The sequence below is a fragment of the Mauremys mutica genome, chromosome 21 (assembly GCF_020497125.1).
Source record: "Mauremys mutica isolate MM-2020 ecotype Southern chromosome 21, ASM2049712v1, whole genome shotgun sequence".
Classification (NCBI taxonomy): Eukaryota; Metazoa; Chordata; order Testudines; family Geoemydidae; genus Mauremys; species Mauremys mutica.
Window position 1 is genome coordinate 12336462 of NC_059092.1, and position 20058 is coordinate 12356519.

The window sequence follows — 20058 nt, forward strand, 5'->3', positions numbered from 1 at the left end:
GACCAGAAAGGGGTTGTGTCACCCCTTGCCCTGTGACTCTGGGTGCCTTAAATGCTCTGCTGCTGTGACTCACAGCCCTGACACCAGCAAGCCTGCAGGTCCCACCCTGGCTTCCACCACCCAGTTACTGTTTGTGGAGTCACCCCACAGCCTCTCGTCCTGAATTTCCTTCAGAGCAGCTGCTGGGGTTCCCAGAGCTGAGTCACCACCTACCCCTCTCAGCTTCAGCGAGGGAGAGTTTTGCTATTGTTAAACTGTGTGACACATCAGCTTATGTGTCTTGCCAGCAAACCTTTCAGGACTTCATCAGTCCAGTCCTTGTCTTGCAGGTAATAAACACTGAAGCCTGATTCCCAAGTTCCCCAGAGCTATCTCCCTACGGTGCCCAGCCCTTTCACTGAACACTCACGGAGGTTATTACGTTCATAGCTCCTTTAAAGAGACAAGACATTGCAGCTCATTAATTTAACTGGGGCTTGACAAACACGCTCTTATTTCAATCACAGCCCTGAATTGGTTTACAGTAAAAGTAGAACAAATTTATTAAACAGAAAGTTTAAGTGATACCGAATCTTAGGAGTAAAGACAGGAGGGGTTACAAAGAAACAAAAGCAAAAATACGCTTCTAAGATTAAAACTTAATTTTAGCAAGTTACAATCTTTGCCTAAATTCAGCCTCCCTGGTTGAAGGACCCAACGTTCTGTGATTTCAAGAGCTCTGGCCACTTGAATCCTCCAAGTGATGGACAACTATGGGGGCCTCTCCCTTTGTTTTTGAAGTTCAGTAAACCTCTGAAATTTCTTCTTTGAAAAGTCAGCCCCGCCTCTTCTGCCTGGGGGGCGGTGGGGGGATGCAGATGCCAGGCTGTCTTCTCAGAATTCATTGATCCTGTTTCAAGAAGCAGGAACGTCTCCTGCTGTACCTCTCATCTCCCTGCTGATTGGTATCTAAATGAGGCTTCCATTGTTTTGATTCCATAATGCTTAATTTACATTGGAGAGAGGTAGACAGCTGCCTTCCCTCCTCTCTGGGAGAAAATCTGTTTCTCCCTGTGTTTGGTCACAGACTTCGAAGCATAACATCAGTGAGTATCCATAATTCCTCATGTAGCGTTAATGCATACATTGCACCATTATATTAATCTCCAGCAGGCTACAGGCTGTCATAAAAGATCTTACTGGATACGCTTCTATAGTAGCATTCATTGTTTATCATTTGGGGTACAGAGCCTCTTAATTATAAAGACAGAGATATCTCCCTCACGCTCTAGTCTGAGGGCTTTGTTTACCTTTTTTATATAGATGGTATCATCTGTCTTCGCCTGATGACCAAGACAAGCAAATACACATCCCTTTGTCTAAGGCTCACTGTGCTTACGCATTTCTTGCCAAGCACATTTTAAGACCATATTTCTAGCACATAGCTATAACTCTTTGTATCTACAGACACCACACAAGAATATTAAGGATCAGTGAATTATTAGTTTTCCAGTGATGTATTGCATGCCACCTTGTGGGTATATATTGCAACTACAGTGTGTTAGTGACTATGTCAGTTCTGACAAAAGTTGCTGAACAAAGAGTAGAGAATCTCTGTGTCATACCAACCTAAATGTCCCTTGCAGCAGATTAAACCCATTACTGATTATCCTGCTCTTTCTGGACATGGAGAACAGTCAGTCACTGTCCTCTTTAAGACAACCTCTAACATATTTGAAGACTGTTATGTCCTCCCTCAGCCTTCTCTTCTCTAGATTAAACATGCCCAGTTCCTTCAACCTTTCATTCTAGGGCAGGTTTTCCTAAGCCATTTATCATTTTTGTTGCTCTCCTCTGGACTCTTCAACTTGTTCACACCTTGCTTATAGGGTTGTGCCCCAAATTGGATGCATTACCCCAGCTGCGGCAGAGTGAGACAGTTACGTCCCATGTCTTACATATGATGACACATCCCAGAATGACCTTTGCCTTTTTCACAGTACCATTACACTGTTGGCTTAGATTCGATCTGAGACCCACTGTAACCCCCAGATCCTTTTCTGCAGTACGGCTGCCTAACCCGTTATTCCCCATTTTGTACTGGTGCATTTTGATTTTTTTCCTTAATTTTATTTCATTGGTCTTTATTATCTTGCAGTTGAAAATAGGATCTAGCTCCCTTGTAAACAGCACTGATCTTTGAGATCCATCCAACTTACTGCTCAGGGGAATCGCTGAGTTCTGGGCTCCTTCTAATATTCAAGATAGTCTCAAATTTATTATGGGCTTGTGGGTTCTATTGCTCTGTTGGGGCCTCATCCTGCTCCCACTGAAGTGATAAAACTTTCTCTGGCTACCCTGTGAGCAGGATTGGGCCCTAAGCGCAGTGGTCCGCTAGCTGAGTCGAGTCTCTGTGTGCTCGCTGCTAGTCCACTCTGAGGGGGAAAAACACCTCCACCTCCATCCTGCTCACAACCACATCTGGGGATAAGGAAGAGCCACTGTCCACACTCCTCCCAGCTTCTGACCCTAAACATGGGGGTGGCATGTTTATACTTGAACTTTTAGTCATGCTGTGACATGACTAACACAATGGCATATTCTGCCCACACAAGAATTTGCAAACTGTTGTTAGCTGTGTTTAGCCCTAGGCTGCAGCTGAAGAAGGCTGGAAGTTGTATAACTTAATATATTTTCTCTTTCAGAGCTGGTAAGTCTTGTATGTCACTGAGATCAAACTGAAGCTTTTTCATTGGGAGTGGCTGGTCCTTTGAATGGGGAAATGTGCCATTTCATCCTCCTCCTCCTTCTTCTTGCCTTCAGGAACAGTTGTGATACCCAAGCTTGGGTGATGGTTGCTACTGATGTTAACATGCCCACTGGAATTGGAACAGCTCTTTGGATTCATATGACCAAAGATGCTGAGTTCAATTTGCCTCCCCACTGAGGTTCAGAGATGACAATGGGGGAAGGAAACACAGTCAAAAGACGAAAGGGGAGAGAGATACTGAAGATTAAAAAGAGTTTGAGGTTACCATGTTTTCATTCTGTACCTTTCACAGCTGAGGGAAGCAGTTTAATTTGGCTTTTGAAGCTCACAAGAGGTTTCCCCGATAAAGCCAACCCACGTGCAGTGTTGAAAACGCAAACCAGTTATATTACACTGCACTCGTCAATGTGTCTAGACGTTAACAGGAGAGAAGAGGGGGGAGGGGGGCAGAAGTGAAAGTTCTCATACAGAGGTTGTACTTTATGACGTAAGAAACAAGGGGTAAAACTTACGAAGTGAATCTTCTCCAGCTGACTAATCAACCCTCACCACCTGCAAGGGAGGGATAGCTCAGCGGTTTGAGCATTGGGCTGCTAAACCCAGGGTTGTGAGTTCAATCCTTGAGGGGGCCACTGAGGGATCTGGGGCAAAATCAGTACTTGGTCCTGCTAGTGAAGGCAGGGGCTGGACTTGATGACCTTTCGGGGTCCCTTCCAGTTCTATGAGATAGGTGTATCTCCATATATTAATTATTATTAAGATCATAGGGTCCATGAAGAATGAATGATCCAAGTCGGGTGAGAGGTGGAGTGGTTCCCCGGAATATGTTTGCCATCTTCGCTTTCTTTTTAGGGGTCCCCTGAACAGAGGTTCTAGAGTCACAGGCGTGTCTGACGGGTAGGTCCCCCGGCAAGCTGCTTCGCAAGAAGGTGATAGTTTTGAGGTTTATAGAGCTTGGTTGACACCTTAGATTTCCCCTCCGCTTCATTTCAAGAGCTAAATATGAGCCATGGGGCCAGCTAAGTCAAATCTTTACCTTGAGTTTTTAGCTAACAAAGCGTCTTTATTGAATAAGACCATATCTGCTCTGAAATAATCAGTTATTAGTGATATTAATAACAATGAGTCAGGACGGGATGAAACCCATCTCAGAACAGAATCTGCATTTGATGGTTCCCACACTCATTGTGTGACTTGTTTATAAAGACTTAAGGACAATATAACAAATGGGGAAATCCTCCTCTTCGGCAGGCTTGGTGAGGCTGGGAGGAGGGGAAGGGGGGATGAGAGAAGGACCAACGTATCTCCAGAAAGAGTAACTGGCAAAGGGCCCTTTTTCCTTTCTGTGATCATAACTAGTCCTTATAAAATGATTTTCATCTGTTGGTCTCAAAATGCCTTGTAAAGGAGGTCAGTGTCATTACCAGTGTCCCCATTACAGATGGGGAAACTGAGGCACAGAGCAATGGTGTGACTTGACCAAGCTCTCTAGATCATCTGCCTTCTGCTATGCTGTAATTAAATCCTCCTATCCTACCCTGCCAAGCCATAAACCACAAGGGATGACCAGATCATGCAGTCCAACCTCCTGTATATCACAGGCCTTCAACACCACCCAGCTCCTGTGCACTAAACCCAACAATGAAATAGACCAAAGTATTTCAGCCCACAGGAGGCTGAACTATTATATGTTAGGCAGAGAATGGGAGTGCACCAATGCCTGAGACCCCTGCAAGGGCAGGGAATTGATTGAGAGACTCCCAAGTGAACCTGGAGGTGACTGACTGCAGCCCTGAAGCATGAGATCTTAGGGACATCATACATGAACCATCATGGCCCCCGAGCCTTGTCAGCCACCATGACAAGCCGCCCCATCATACAATCCCAGTCATCAATTTGTTCAGCTTGCTCTTAAAACTAATTAAGTTGCTTGCCCCCACAACTTCTGTTGGGCGGCTGTTACCAGACTTAGTCCTCTGATGATTAGAAACCTTCTACTTTCCAGCTTGAATTTTTTTCATGGCCAGTTTATCCCCATTTGTTCTTGTGCCAACATTGTCCTTTAACTTTAATAGCTTCACTGCCCCTGGTGTTTACCACCTGATGTAGTTCTAGAGGACAATCAGATCCCCTCTCAGTCTTCACTGTGCTAAGCTAAACCCACCAAGCTCTTCCAGTCGCCTCTCATAAGAGAGGCCCTCCATTCCCTTGATCATCCTAGTAGCTCTTCTCTGCACTTGTTCCAGCTTGAACTCCTCTTTCTTGAACATGGGTGGCCAGAATTATACAGGTTTCCATATGAGGTCCTACCAGTACCTAGTACAGTGGCACTAATACGTCCCTATCTCTGCTAGAAATGCCTCATCTGATAACCGCAAATGCAAACCTAGGCTGTTTCATAGCCGCATCACATTGGTGGCTCATGGTCATCCTGTGGTCAACGCACGCACGCAGGTTGGTCTCTCTCCCTCTCACTCCCAACTGATGAGTCCATAGCGTATAGCGGAAATTCTTCTGGTTAGACTGTAGGTGCATGACCTTACCCTTTGTCCTGTTGAATTGTATTCCATTTCTGTCACACCAGTCTTCAAGCTCATCCAGGCCTTCTTGTGTAATATTCCGCTCCTCCTCTGCACCATCAGCACATTTCACGAGCACGCTCCTACTTTTTCTGCCAAGGTCATTAATAAAAGTACTGAATAAGATCGGTCCCAAGACTAGCCCATGAGGAACTCCACTAGTAACCTCCCTTCCGGCTGGGAATTCACCTTTCAGCACAACCCAGTGTCTTCTCCCCTTTAGTCGGTTTCTTGACCACCTCGCCGTTCCTTTACTAATCCCCATCTTCTCTCATTTAGCTACGTTTCCTATGTGCTACCATGTCAAATGCTTTGCTGCAGTCCAAGTATATTAGATCTACTGCATCAGGGCCGGCTTTAAGCCAATTCCCCCGAGCCTAAGAGGGCCCCACGCCTTAGGCGTCTTTTACATGTTTTTTAACTCACTCGGTGGCAAGGGGGGGTCCGCTCCGGGGCTTCGGTGGCATTTCAGCAGTGGGGGGCTCTGCTCCGGGCCTTCGGTGGCATTTTGGCAGCAGGGGAGTCCGCTCCGGGTCTTCGGCAGCATTTCGGCGGCGGGGGGGGGTCTGCTCCGGGGCTTTGGCAGCATTTCAGCGGCGGGGGGGTCCGCTCCGGGGCTTCGGCAGCATTTCGGCGGCGGGGGGTCTTTCAGTGCCATGGAAGACCCAGAGTGGACCTCCCGCTGCCGAAGTGCCGGCGGTGCCGCTGAAGCCCCGGACCGCCGCCGGGTATTCAAATTGGGCCCCACTCTTCATAAAGCCGGCCCTGTACTGCATTTCCCAAGTTTCTTACTATTTTACAAGATGCATGTTTTCCCCATGCTTGGACCCTTTAACACCTATAAGGACATTAGGGATTATTATTTGTGTTGAGATCCTACCCGCCATGGATGCATTAGAAACTTGCGTAAATAGGGTATTCGTTTGCACCGTCGATCGCTCTTCCCCCAACAGGAATGATTTTTGTTTAGTCCTTGTACAAACCTTGTACAAACTTAGCTGGCATGTGAATGATCCCCTGTGATTCCCTCTCCTCTGGAAGATGATCATTGAGCTTTCTAGGGCCTAGCTCACATTAGGGGAAATTTAAAAGAGAAAAAAATACCACTGTTGGTTCCCAGTGAACAGGTCTTAGGGAAAGCAGACAAGGCTCCTGCGGCTGCAACCGCTGTCAACACATCTCACGTAACCGAGCTCAGGCCAGTTCTAAGTGACACAGTGTGTCCAGGGCGATCAATGTCACTGCTACTGATGGGAAATTTTCTCAGAATTTTCCTCACGTAGACAGGGCGGAGTGATACAATCCGCCTCCAGACAGTCCCAACGCCGTAAATTCATTACCTTGGCCCCTGGTATCTTTGGCTAAGGATACCATATTAGTACCCCTTTAGCAGGTTGGGCTTAGATATGGGGATTTTTCCTGGCAAGGTGCTAAAACAGCTTCCCTGGACAAAGGTCCCGTCTGCTTTAGGAAATTGACCTATTGCTGACAGTGGCTGCTCCCCCTGCACTGGCGCTGAAAAGTTTAACTGCTAGTGCGGACAAGACCCAAGCATCTCCAGCGCCACCGTCGAAACCTGATCAAGGCTTGGTGGAACCAAGCAATCTGCTCTTCACGCAGTGGAGAGAAGAGGTCCTTTTTAGCTGTCATGGAGCACTGCATGGATCAGCACAGTGCAGTTGTGTTTTCAGGTGATTTGCCCTCTGTGCCAGAGGAGTAGCTGGCTTCACATGATCCATAAGAAGGCCAGAAACGTGTACGGGGATAAAAGAATTTTGTAATGGGTATTTTGGCTGTACATGCAACATGTGCCATGCCCTGATATTATAAGCTTTAACACATATGCAATGCTTTTTATCTTAAAAACGCTGAACAAACACTAAGTAATGAATCCTTTCCACAGCCCCAGGGGGAAGGAATGACCACCATGCAGATAAAAATAATAAGAGACTTCTTTTCTAATGGGTAAACTGAGTCACAGAGCTCTTAAGTTACTGACCTATGGTCACAAAGTGATAGGGCCAAGAGGGTGGATTGATTTAAATCACCCTTTTTTATCATGATTTAAATAAGGAAATAGGAAACCTTGGTTTAAGTCTTTGATTTTAATCTTGTTTTGCATTTGTACTTTTTGGTTATTTTCCTAAAGAAAGGTTGTTTCTTATGGGTTGGTATAGTTTGGGCATTCTTTTTGCTAAGCAGGAGGATCTACTATATTTATTTAAGTAGAATATCAGGGTTGGAAGGGACCTGAGGAGGTCAGCTAGTCCAACCCCCAGACGGATTTTTACCCCCGTTCCCTAAATGGCCTCCTCAAGGATTGAATTTATAACCCTGAATTTAGCAGGCCAATGCTCAAACCACTGAGCTATCCCTCCCCGCTGCTTATTATGTGGTCAGGGATTTCTCTTCACCCCACATTTTGACTGCAGTATTTAAGCAAAACACTCATGCTTGCCACTGAAAACAGAGATGGCCTCTGACAGTTATTTTCCTGAGAAGTCACTCAAAACTGCTTTCATAATCTTTTTTGTGATTCCATGGAAGTCTGCGGTCAGCCCATTGGAAATAGCTCTGCTGTTTTTAAAAAAGTCTTTCTTAATCTGCATTGCAAACATTTCATGATTCAGGGTCTAGCATGAGACATTCCATCCCCGGGCGGCAGAGGAGGAGTGGACATTATGCAAGAAAATGCCTTGCGGTCCCACCAGACTGGGCTGGAGGACTCCTGCAGGAGCAATGTCTAGCCTTCCTTAATCAGAAAGTGAGGGGCCGCTACATGGCGCTCAGGATAAAGGGGAAAAAGAAGTACCGGGGGTAGTCTCCAGAAAACCTACCTTGGAATGTGGGAAATCACATACATGTTGGCTATTTGCATACAATGGACAATGGTCCAATATAATAGTCAAATCAAGAAAGCACATGAAATGTCACTTAATTATATGGGTACTAGAATTTTGATTTAGCCTAACCTCCATTAAAAAAAATAAAAAGCTAGAATTCTCAGCACTACCCTCCGTGATGCTCTCTACTAGGCACAGTGATGCAGTGGGCAGGCCAAGGGGCTGGGAATCAGGAAATCTGGGTTCTACACCTGGCTCTGTCATTGGCTTGCTCGCCTCTCTGTGCCTCAGTTTCACCACTTATAAAATGAGGGTAATAATGCTAAATCACCCAAGTAAAATGCTTTGAGATCCACAGGTGAAAAGTATGGTGTGAGTGCAAAATATTATTGTTAATCCGAAATGTATCCTTCCGCCCAAACACACCCATGATCTATAAAACCTGATTGGATTAGAAAAGCCAGAAAGGTGGCACCTTAACTAGCATTTTCTGAGCTGCAGTGAGGATATGAATTTGCCCACCTGTATCGTGTCATCTCTCTCTCTCTTTCTTCCATGCATAAGTTCTCACGAAAGGATAGTAAAAATTAGAGCTGGCTGGAATTGTTTCTTTCTCTGAAGAAACTTTTGACGACAAATGGAAAAAAAATCATCTTCATCAATTTTTGTGTGTGGAGAATTTTGACTTTTCCTCAAAAAACTGATATTTTTTTGGCAGCTACTTTTTGATTTTTAGTTATTTGACAATAAAAAAATCAAACATTTTTGAGGAAAGCAGTCACTTTCTATGAACATTTTAGTTCAGTTGAAAACTCAATTTTCGGCACAAAATAAGTCTTGACGGAAAAAATTTGATGGGCCCTTGTGGAAATGTAACCTAAAGGCAGCACTTGTGCTAGAATTGCTTCAGAACAGGGTCTGAGAGTGGCACTTGGAGGGCTGAGGGTGGCTAAGAAATCAGGTATGATGAATTCTGCCCTCTGATGTGGGACTGCACTGGCTTCTATTTTTGCTTGGAAGGCAGAGGTTTAAACACTGGCCTTGATTTCATTTGAGGAGCCAGTGCCTTCAGTCTACAGCTTTGGAAATGTCTGAGTCAATTAGAGACATTGGTTTAATATCTAGGGCTGTTAGCATCAAGAAATCTTTGCTCTGTCCCTCTGGCAGAAATAGCAGTGCCTCAGTAGGTTTCTGTACCATGTTTCAAATTATACAGACCAAGGGGCTTGGGCTTTAAACGTAGAACAGTGATACTCAGACCGAGGCTCATGATCTGCAAGCGGCTCTTTTCTGTGTCTCCTGCGACTTTTTGCCGCCTATGATATTAAAACACTGTGTGATTTAATGATTAACCAGTCAGGATGCGTTTACTATGTTAACCGATTGTCGTTGATAAAATAATACTTGGTCAGTCATTTTGCTGTGAAAATAATACCGGTAGTTTAGTTATTTAATTTCCCGTCATAGTGTTTAAGTATGAATCGTACTATAGTAAATGAAACAATAGATGAACACAACTTGGCTCTTTGGGGTAATGCTGATTGCTAATTTGACTCCTGAAACACTGAGATCTGAGTATCACTAACCTCGAAAGATCATTTCTAGCAGCACCTTGGATCCTGCCTCCTCTGCTCTTTTTGGATTCCCCAGAGAATCACTTCCCTTTTAAACTGGTTGGGCAAAGTAATTTAGCTTCGTTGTCTGTTCTCTGTGATCCATCTCTCTTCTGCTCTCTCAAAGCACTGAGGTTTATTTCTAGGCCACTAACCCCGGTTGAAAACACTGAACTCGTTTCAAAAAGGAAAAAAAATCAAACCAACCAACTCTTTAATGTAGATCCAGGGCTGTAATTAGAGCAAATGCGTGGGGGGGGGGGTTTGAAAGTGACACATGGGCACGCCTGGTTAAAGGCAGCTAAAATGAGGTAATTCACACCTTCTGTCCCTGAGTGTGTTACATCAGTTTATAGTGAGACCCTCTTATACATCAGCAAACTGAGAGGCCAGAAGAAGGTGTAAATTACACCATCCTTGCTGCCTGTAGACTCACTTTGCCGTGTGTAACTCTGACCCCCACCTTCCCCAAGCCTGCAGTTCACACGTACACCCAGCTGGCTTTGTCATTTTTAACATGCCGCTCTCAACCCCAAACGCCTTCACGCCACTGGCTCCGAGGCCCGCCAGTCGGCTTTGGACACACACTTGCCTTCGTCCCACACAACCTTGTGGTTATCACTGTACGTTTTTGACATCAGAAGTGTGAAATTCTGAAACCGAGGTTATAGAAACCCTGGTACATGTCAAAGAAGCGAAGCCCACGTCGTTTCTCTGCTGTCAGTTTTGCTTATATCATTCATTTTCTGCCTTGATCAGGCATAAATGGCTCGCTGCTACTACAGGGACTGGGGATGTGAGGCAAACTGCACGGCCAGTGCTAGTGCCCCAGGAGTCACTTCTCAAGGGCCATTGTTCCGTTCATCACACTTAACACAGATGGAGGGCTGGCTCAATGCTTTGAGCATTGGTCTGCTAAACCCAGGGTTGTGAGTTCAATCCTTGAGGGGGCCATTTAGGGATCTGGGGCAAAAATCTATCTGGGGATTGGTTCTGCTTTGAGCAGGGGGTTGGACTAGCTGAGGTCCCTTCCAACGCTGAGATTCTATGGGTATGGCCACACTACTCACCAGATTGGTGGGGATCAATTTATTGCATCTTGTCTAGAGGCAATAAATTGATTCCCGAACACTCTGCCGTTGACTCGGGAACTCCACCAGGGCGAGAAACGAAGTCAACGGGGGAGCCGTGGCCATTGATCCTGCGCCTTGAGGACGGGAGGTAAGTCGATCTAAGATACGTGGACTTCAGCTATGCTATTCTCGTAGCTGAAGTTGCGTATCTTATATTGATTTCCCCCTCCCCCCCCCAGTGTAGACCAGGCCCAAGATTCTACGATAACAGAACTCGACCATGCTGCGCTGCCGTTGACTGGTTGAAGTAGGAACTAATAGCTGAGGGAATGAAAAGGGGAGGCCAGCCAAGGTCTGAGTCAAAAATGGGATGTCTGCTGCCACCGAGCTGACAGTGGAAAAGGCTTGATGAGTAAAGTTCATGCTCATGACACAGCATAAGTGACAAACCCTCCGTGATGCTTGGTGGACGGCCAAGAAATAGGAAGGCTGGGTCAGCAGAAAGAGCCGTTCCATGGTAGAGAAACCGTGCCTTGATTTTAAGGAACCATTTTACAAAGTTTTCTACGAACTTGGAGCACTTTGGGATTTTGCGTAGAGGATAACGAAGGCAGCAGCGCTACTGTGCTGGCCGCAGAGTGGTAATGGTGGGTGGATTGTGTGTTACTATGCTGTGTCATTTTCAGACCTGGCCTTGGCAGCAGCTCAATCTGAGAGGTTGTGGACTTCAGGCAGTGAATAAGCTTAAAGTGGCAGGCAGCTGCCCTCTTGTGGGAAAATGAGGTATTAAGTAATTGAGTCACATTTGTTTGCAGACGTGCAATAATTTATCACAGTCGTTATTAGGCAGTGGGCCAGATTCTGCTCTCAGTCAAATCTGGAATAAGTCCATACTCCAGATTTATGCAGTAGCAACTACGAGCCAAATCTGGTCCTGTATGTTCAATATTTTAAACTTTGTAAAAACCCTCTCATTTAATTAAATGATGAAAAGCATCTGTTTTTTCCAGAAAATTCAGTGGAAGAAGCTGAGTGTTGCATCAATCATTTAAAGTCACATTGCTCAACTTGATCTGATACTAAACATCCCTTACAGCCCAAAGTCGGATCTCATCGGAGAGCCAGGAAGGAAGCGCTGCCCTTGTCAGTGACTTTCCAGAGAACTTACAGAAAAGCTGGCCCGGCGGGACTTGGATATGGCCACTGACTGTGGTTTTTTAAATTTATCTTTTTAAAACTGGGTAGAAAAACTGGGCTTAGTTCTAATCCCCTTCACAGGACAATGTCTTAGTTGAAACAGTCTAGGGTGACCCCTGAGGGACCCAGGGCCGCCCAGAGGATTCAGGGGGCCTGGGGCAAATCGGGGGAGCTGCGGCGCTTGTAGTCACCCAGCGGCGGTCCGGTTCTTCAGTGGCATTTCGGCAGTGGAGTCACTCCGCGTCTTTGGCAGCACTGAAGGGCTCCCCGCTGCCGAAATGCCGCCAAAGACCCGGACCACCACTGGGCCAGGGCTCACGGGGCCCCTGCGGGGCCCGGGACAAATTGCCCCACTTGTCCCCCCCCTCTGGGCAGCCCTGGAGGGACCTTCCCCTCTAAACGACTGATTTAATAACATCACCTCCTGCTGCTTAAATTAGTCGTAGAAGCTAGCTAAGGTGCTTCTTCAGGAGAGGCAAGGAGAGCCCCCTTCCTCATTCTGTGACCTCAGACAGCCCCTTGAGTCCATTTGAAGTGTCAGGATCCTTGGTTGTATTCCTGTCTCTAGAACAGGGGTCGGCAACCTACGGGCACGCGTGCCAAAGGTGGCATGCGAGCCGAGTTTTGATTTGATGGCATGATTTGAAGGGGGTCATTTCTAAGACAGTACTGCAGTCGCGTTTGTCACTGTAGGCTTTTGAGCACTGAAATGGCAGCTGGACGGGTTGCAATGCAGTTTCCCATTCCCACGCTCCACTCGTCTACTCGTTCGCAGAAAAGAGCTGCACGAAGATGGGCTTTTCTGTGTTCTGGACTGGGTGCATATTGGGTAATTACGAAGTGCCGTACGTTGAATACGGCTGCTTCTGCCACTGAGCTTTAACGCTGGCTTTGGTCTCTTTGATTTTCTAGACGTTGATTACCTCACCTCAGTCCTGTAATGTGCTAGAGAACTGGCTCTATGATGAAGCTTCCCAACGCTGCTGCTACCAATGTCCCTCAGGTCAGTATGTTTGTAACTCGGGAACAATTAACAGGCAAATGTTCCGGCACATCTTACTGGTGCCAATGCACTAGGCAACGTGCAGTGGTGGGGGTAGTGGTGGGGGAGGGTTCTTTCTGTTCCCTGCATAAATGTGCAGTGCGCAGCTTTATGAATGAGCAACAGGCCTGGCTCCAGATCCCCTCCCCTCAAACGTCCCAGTGAGCCGCAGTATGAAGGGCATAAGCCCCTGCTCGTTTTTAGGCATTGACAGTTTTGTCAGTGCGGCTTGCAGACATTTAGGCTGGTCTACACTTAAAATGTAGGTCAATGTAGCTACATTGGTTGGGGGGGGGGGTGACAAATCCACCCCCCCACACACACCCACACCCTGCAGCTATGCAGACCTAACCCTCAGCATAGAGGTAGCTATGCTGACAAAAGGATCCTTCCATCGACCTAGCTGCTGTCGTTGGGGGAGATGGTGTTCCTACACTGATGCAACAACCCCTTTCGTCAGTGTAGGGGTTATGCCAGCATAACTACAGTGGAATAGCCAGGCCAATATAATCTCCAGGGTGTAAACGTGTCCTGTGGACTTGGTCTGGCAAGGAGCTGTGCCACTAGCAATAAGACACTCAGCACCTCATTGGAGGTGCTCAGAGCCTTGCACAATCGGGTCCTTAATTTGCATCCCGCGGAATTTGAGTCACTTTGTGTGGTCACGTCCACCTGTGCGGAGCACGTGGACAGAAGGTGTAAAACGCTGCCATCGTGACTTGCTGGTGTTTTGCACCCACTTTGCACGGCTGCACAAGAATCGGACCCACGGATTTGCTGCTGCAGGGTTTCAAACTGTCCAGTAAAACTGTGAAGCTCAATTTGCATCCAATCGCAGGCCATAAAGATAGCAAACAGCGTCGGGGAAACTGTCGCTTTCTTCAGAGTCAAAACAGTTTAGAAAGTGTTCCAGAGGAGAGGGAGTGGGCAGTTTGTTTTCAGCGCCGGCAGCAGGCCGCTCAGAAGTTAGCCATGACTCATGAAGAGTAACAAGCCCTGTGGTCAGAAACAGGAAATGGCTTAGAGAGACCGAGTCCTGGAAATGCCTGAAGCTAGCCGCATTGGCCAAAATAGTTCAGTGGGCGGGGCATTTGGTGGCATTTCCCTCTTTGTAAAAATGTTTTTCTTTTTTTTTTTCTCAAAAGGAAATTTTTGACATTTATTCGTTCGGCTGATAGCGCGCAGGGCTATTGTGCTTGCCTGCGGGTATTTGTATGAAGTTGGATTGGGTCAATAGCAGGACATCCTGCGCTGTAGCCATGTGATGTCAAGACTATGCCAGGGCTCCTGAGCGACCCACTGCTGTGTGTGGCCAGCTGAGACCTTACAGATAAGGAAGAGGGAGGCTGCTTCCAGTAAAACAAGAAATTAGGGATGAGGAAGCTGCTTTTACCCAGTTTGGGACCTACTCAAATGGATGGACAGCCATCTGTCTTGTGTCTACACCATCCAAATCCCGCATCTGGGCAGGGGGTTAGACTCGGGACCCTGGCGGTCCCTTCTAACCCGATGGGTCTATGATCCTCAACTGGAGTATGTCAGTGTAGCTTTGTTACCGTCAAAGGGGCTTCACCGTTTTTATAGCAGCTGCAGATCTGGAGTTGTTAAATTTGATTTGTACCTGAAGGATGTTGGGTTGGTGTTGTGCTTAAGGAAGACTGGGAGTTAAAGAGGTGCAGAGAGAGAGAGAGGAGAAAGCGGGGGGAAATCTAGGGGGAGAATAGCATTAAAAAAGGATCAGAGAGAGGAATGTTCCCTGGACAAATAGATACTATATTACAGTGATCGGCAACCTTTCAGAAGTGCTGTGCCGAGTCTTCATTTATTCACTCTGATTGAAGGTTTCGCGTGCCAGTAATACATTTTAACGTTTTTAGAAGGTCTCTTTCTATGTCTATAATATATAACTAAACTATTGTTGTATGTAAAGTAAATAAGGTTTTAAAAATGTTTAAGAAGCTTCATTTAAAATTAAATTAAAATGCAGAGCCTCCCGGAGCGGTGGACAGGACCCGGGCAGTGTGAGTGCCACTGAAAATCAGGTCGCGTGCTGCCTTCTGCACATGTGCCAGAGGTTGCCTACACCTGCTATACTACATAACAAAAATGACACTAAACGGATATTAAGGTTGCAAAATCAAGTCCTCAAAAGTTAGGAAATGCCTGTACCATCCTCCCTTGGCTGCTCACCCTAGTCCCAGTCCCCCAATCTAAGCTCCATGCCTGCATCCCTGAACCTGTCCACTAGACCAGACCATCATTCCTCCGAGCTGAATCCCAGAGTAGGCCAGCAGAGTTTACTCCCTGGGCGGGCGGTCAGCTGATCCCCAGCCACACTCAGCCTGCTCTCTGCAGTGCATTATTTCCGCCTCAATTCCTGACACAGCTGGTCGCTAAAGGGAATAGCTATTTTTTTTAAAAGAACCACGTTGCAGGCCTGAGCACCAGTATTGCAGCGGTCGCCACCCTAGTGTGACTGGCTTCAGACAGTGGGAGGTGGAAGCCATGTAGCTGGGCGTTGTCTGGTGGCATTTAGTCACCTAAATATAGCACTGATGCTGTCACCTGCACCGCCCACGCTGGGCTTGCCAGAGCGTTTAGCGAGTGTGTCGTTTTCCTCCGAGTCGTTAGCCCGGAGGGCTGCGTTCTGCAGAAAGAGGTGGGCCGTTTTCCTGGATTCTCTCTCTCCCAATCTGTGCCCCGTGCCCGTGCTGCTGCTGGGATGTCTCATCGTGCATCTGCTGCTGCCATTGGGCCTTCCTCTGTGGTCGTGTGGTTACCCACCTCCCAGCAACTCCTGGGGTCAAGCTTTCTGCAGCCCTTCTGATCCCCATGGTATAGTCAGGGCCTTTGTCAGACCACGTACCTAGCTGCTTAGAATACCAGCCTTTTAGAGGTGCCTCTGGCCCAGCCACCCCTGCTCCCCACAGGAGCTGCACCAGAGAGGCTCCAGCTTTGCCTTCTTCCACTCTTTTGAGGGTGCAGCTCTGCCCCTTCAAGCTCCCGTTTGCACCAGCCTCCCAGAGGTGCTGGCAGCAGTTGAGAGGAAAGCAGATACCTAGGGCAGCAAAATGGTTAGCCCCGGCCCTGGGGGGTCGCTACCATAGACCTGAAGGAGCCAGCGAGGAGCAATTGTCTGAGGAATCTGCGTGGCAGTGGGGCACTTCCCTGCAGACCTGCCAGCCGCCTCTATTGTCCCCTTTGTAACCTGCCTGCGGCAATGATCCCAAGCGCTGCACCCTGGAATAGCATTACTGCAGCCTGGGTGACGGGCAGAGAGTGTTGTGTGGGAGGTGAGCGCATGGACTGAGGAGCCTTTGTCCGTGTAACCGGGTGACTGTCCTCTAAAGGGTAGTAAGCACTAGTGGTCAGTCAACACCTGTTCTGTGGTGTGTCCCTTTAAGTGCTTGGACTTTTTAAGAGTGGATGGAGACCCAGGGAAGGCAGAGCTAGGTACTGAGGGAGAGAAAGATGGCCCCAGGGGGGATAGTTAAGGCTTGGGGAAAACCCAGGCTGCTGTTTCTTTAAGGGCCTGGGATCAGGAGCTTAGTGGAGTGGGCGGGGCAGGACTCCTCTCTCAGCCAATCAGGACAAGCTCTGGGAGGGAAACAAATATATATACACTCTATCCTCCCTCAGAAGGAGTGGAGACAGTGGCTGGGGGAGATCTGCAGGGGAAACCTCCTAGGGGGAGAGTGAAGGGCTGACTGGGGAAAAGAGCCAGCTGGAGGAAGGAGCTAGCTGAGACTCAACAGGTGGCATCAATTACACCCCCAGCTCCGAGGAGGAGCGCCTGGGGCTGGAGCAGAAAGCAGCCTGCAGCGGAGTAGAAGACTCCAGCCAGGTAGGGCTGGGCAGGATGAAACTTGGACTCTGAGAACTTTATTTTGATGGGAACCGTTTATGATGATAACCCAGGGTCGTATTGGAAGAGAAAAGCCTCTCTGAAAAGGAAACTGAGGCGTGGCACTTCTGAGCTACGCTTGGCCAGCAAAGGGCGCTGCCGGGCAGGCACAGCATTGGACAGGATGGTTCTCTCCCTCTGCTTCTCTCAGAGCCCTTGCTCAGAGGCTTCTTATTTATTTTGCTTTCTCTCTTCCAGGCTACCATAAACGGAAAGAGTGTCCCACAGATCCCGACTGGGACTGCGGGCAGTGTGAACCCGAGCACTTCCTGAACAGGGAGCAAGGGAAGCCACACTGCGAGGCCTGCGTGTCGTGCAAGCCAGGTATTTGTTTTGCTTATCCCCTGCACTGACATCATGCCGAGACCTTCTCTGGGTTTGCTTTCTCTGGGCCAGTTTCACTGTATCTCGCTTTCCTGCCTTTCCGCTACCTGTCTGGACTGGCGAGGGAAGCTGTCTTGTCTTAGTCCTTGATCCTAAGACGCACAGCTGATGCGAGCCACCTTTCAAGTTAAGGTGCACTGCAGTAAGGTATCCCCATTACGTGAAACGAGTCCCATTTGTATAGTTGGGTATCTCAGTAGGACATCTAAAGGCTGCATTTGGGGCCTGATCCAAATCCCACAGAAGTCAATGGAAAGACTCCCACTGACTGTGGTGGAATTGGAGAGTGCACGTCGGGCTATTTTACTTTCCTACTTTGTGCACCAACTTGAGCATGCGAATGCTTGACTTGGATGCTCCGTTCAGATTTGAAAAGTCATCCCACCACGTGACATGACGTTAGAGAGAGGAACGAGCCAAGGAGCTTGGATCTGAATTCAGATTTGCATCTTGGTTCTCCCAAAGTCTGGTTCTGGTACGGACCCATCTCTTGTGTCTTTCACTCCAATGGATCCCAAAGAGTTTTTGCAGACGCAGAACCGAAGTGCAAGCTTTACTGGGATTGCAGCTACCTCTGGGGGGATGCACAGATATGTTTAACAATGCACAACAACATTACCCACCAGGTTAGAACAGGGAGGCTAGCATGTTTAAAAGAAGCTACCAGGAAAATTTAGGGGGATGGAACACAATTGCCTGAGCTAAAATTTGGCTCAGGCAGGAGAGCAGTGCCACTTCCTGCAGGACCTGGGATTTCCCCAGAGGTCTCTCATTAAGAACATAAGAACGGCTGTATCGGATCAGACCAAAGGTCCATTTAGCCCAGTATCTGTCTACCGACAGTGGCCAATGCCAGGTGCCCCAGAGGGAGTGAACCTAACAGGCAATGATCAAGTGATCTCTCTCCTGACGAACAGAGGCTAGGGACACCATTCTTACCCATCCTGGCTAATAGCCATTTATGGACTTAGCCACCATGAATTTATCCAGTTCCCTTTTAAACATTGTTATAGTCCTAGCCTTCACAACCTCCTCAGGTAAGGAGTTCCACAAGTTGACTGTGCACTGCGTGAAGAAGAACTTCCTTTTATTTGTTTTAAACCTGCTGCCTGTTAATTTCATTTGGTGACCCCTAGTTCTTGTATTATGGGAATAAGTAAATAACTTTTCCTTATCCACTTTCTCAACATCACTCATGATTTTATATACCTCTATCATATCCCCCCTTAGTCTTCTCTTTTCCAAGCTGAAGAGTCCTAGCCTCTTTAATCTTTCCTTGTAGGGGACCCTCTCCAAACCCCTAATCATTTTAGTTGCCCTTTTCTGAACCTTTTCTAGTGCTAGAATATCTTTTTTGAGGTGAGGAGACCACATCTGAACACAGTATTCGAGATGTGGGCGTACCATGGATTTATATAAGGGCAATACCATATTCTCAGTCTTATTCTCTATCCCCCTTTTAATGATGCCTAACATTCTGTTTGCTTTTTTGATTGCCTCTGTACACTGCGCGGACATCTTCAGAGAACTATCCACGATGACTCCAAGATCTTTTTCCTGACTCGTTGTAGCTAAATTAGTCCCCATCATATTGTATGTATAGTTGGGGTTATTTTTTCCAATATGCATTACTTTACATTTATCCACATTACATTTCATTTGCCATTTTGTTGCCCAATCACTTAGTTTTGTGAGATCATTCAGCTATTGACCAAGCCTGATCCCTGCTTGGTTGATAAGACTCCAGCCTGTTGGTGTGCAGACTTCTCCTGCTCTTGTGACTTGAGTTATCGCTGGACAGAACACTCATTATCCTGTGTCCCCGCCCTGATTTCCAGGACCCCTGGACTGAAATTGCTCAACTCTTCTCCTCTCCCTGCATCTCCTCCATGCTGATTTTCTCACTCCCCCTTTCAGAATACGACCTTGTGGAGAAAGTTCCTTGCTCCTTCAATTCCAGAAGGGTGTGTGAGTGCCGAGCAGGGCTGTTTTGTAAGCTAGCCATTCAGAACAGCTGTGCACGATGCATTTCCCACACTGTCTGCAAGCCAGGATTTGGAGTCCTAGCCAGAGGTAAGCATCCCACCCATGCCAGCCAGTCTCCCCTGGCTTTGGCCATGGGGCGGTACGGGCGACATGTCTCACGTACTGCTCGATGACCACTTCTTTTTTTTTTCCCCCTTCCTGCAGGCACGTCAGAAGTTGATGTCTCCTGCCAAGAATGCCCTTCGGGGACCTTCTCTGATCGGCACTCCAGCACCGAACGCTGCCAGCCCCACACGGAGTAAGCCCAGATTTCTGACCGGCTGTCTAAAGCTAGAACTGTCGCTCTTCCGGTGCAAACTAGCCAAATCCAGCCCCGGGACAAGGGGCAGCTTTTTGCTAGTGAGCAGAGATTTGAGGGCATCCCTATTTCTCTTATTATTTACACCAGACGACATGGCCGGGGGGAGGTTTGAGTGGGGATGGAGGAACCCCTCTAACCTCGAGCTCTCTTGACTAGAGTGGGTTAGACTTGAACATGAATGTTAGATTTGCATCTGGCTTAAAGAGATCCTGTGGGGCAGGGGGAGGAGTAATGGGGAGGAATGAGCTTCTGACTAAGGGCAGATGGCACAAAAATGAGCAAGGGGGTGGTTATCACTCAGGTAACCTCTCTCCTGTCTTCCGTTCC

The 20058-nt window shown here is 47.5% G+C and overlaps 1 protein-coding gene across 1 annotated transcript in view; it reads left to right on the forward strand.

Moving 5' to 3' along the window:
• The window catches only part of TNFRSF8 (TNF receptor superfamily member 8), a 53693-nt gene that overhangs the window by 19561 nt on the left and 14074 nt on the right, over nt 1-20058 (forward strand). Inside the window, exons 4-7 of the mRNA XM_044996618.1 lie at nt 12967-13057; nt 17199-17324; nt 19302-19457; nt 19575-19668. Of these exons, the coding sequence (XP_044852553.1) occupies nt 12967-13057; nt 17199-17324; nt 19302-19457; nt 19575-19668 (467 nt within the window). The remainder of the gene's footprint in view (nt 1-12966; nt 13058-17198; nt 17325-19301; nt 19458-19574; nt 19669-20058) is intronic.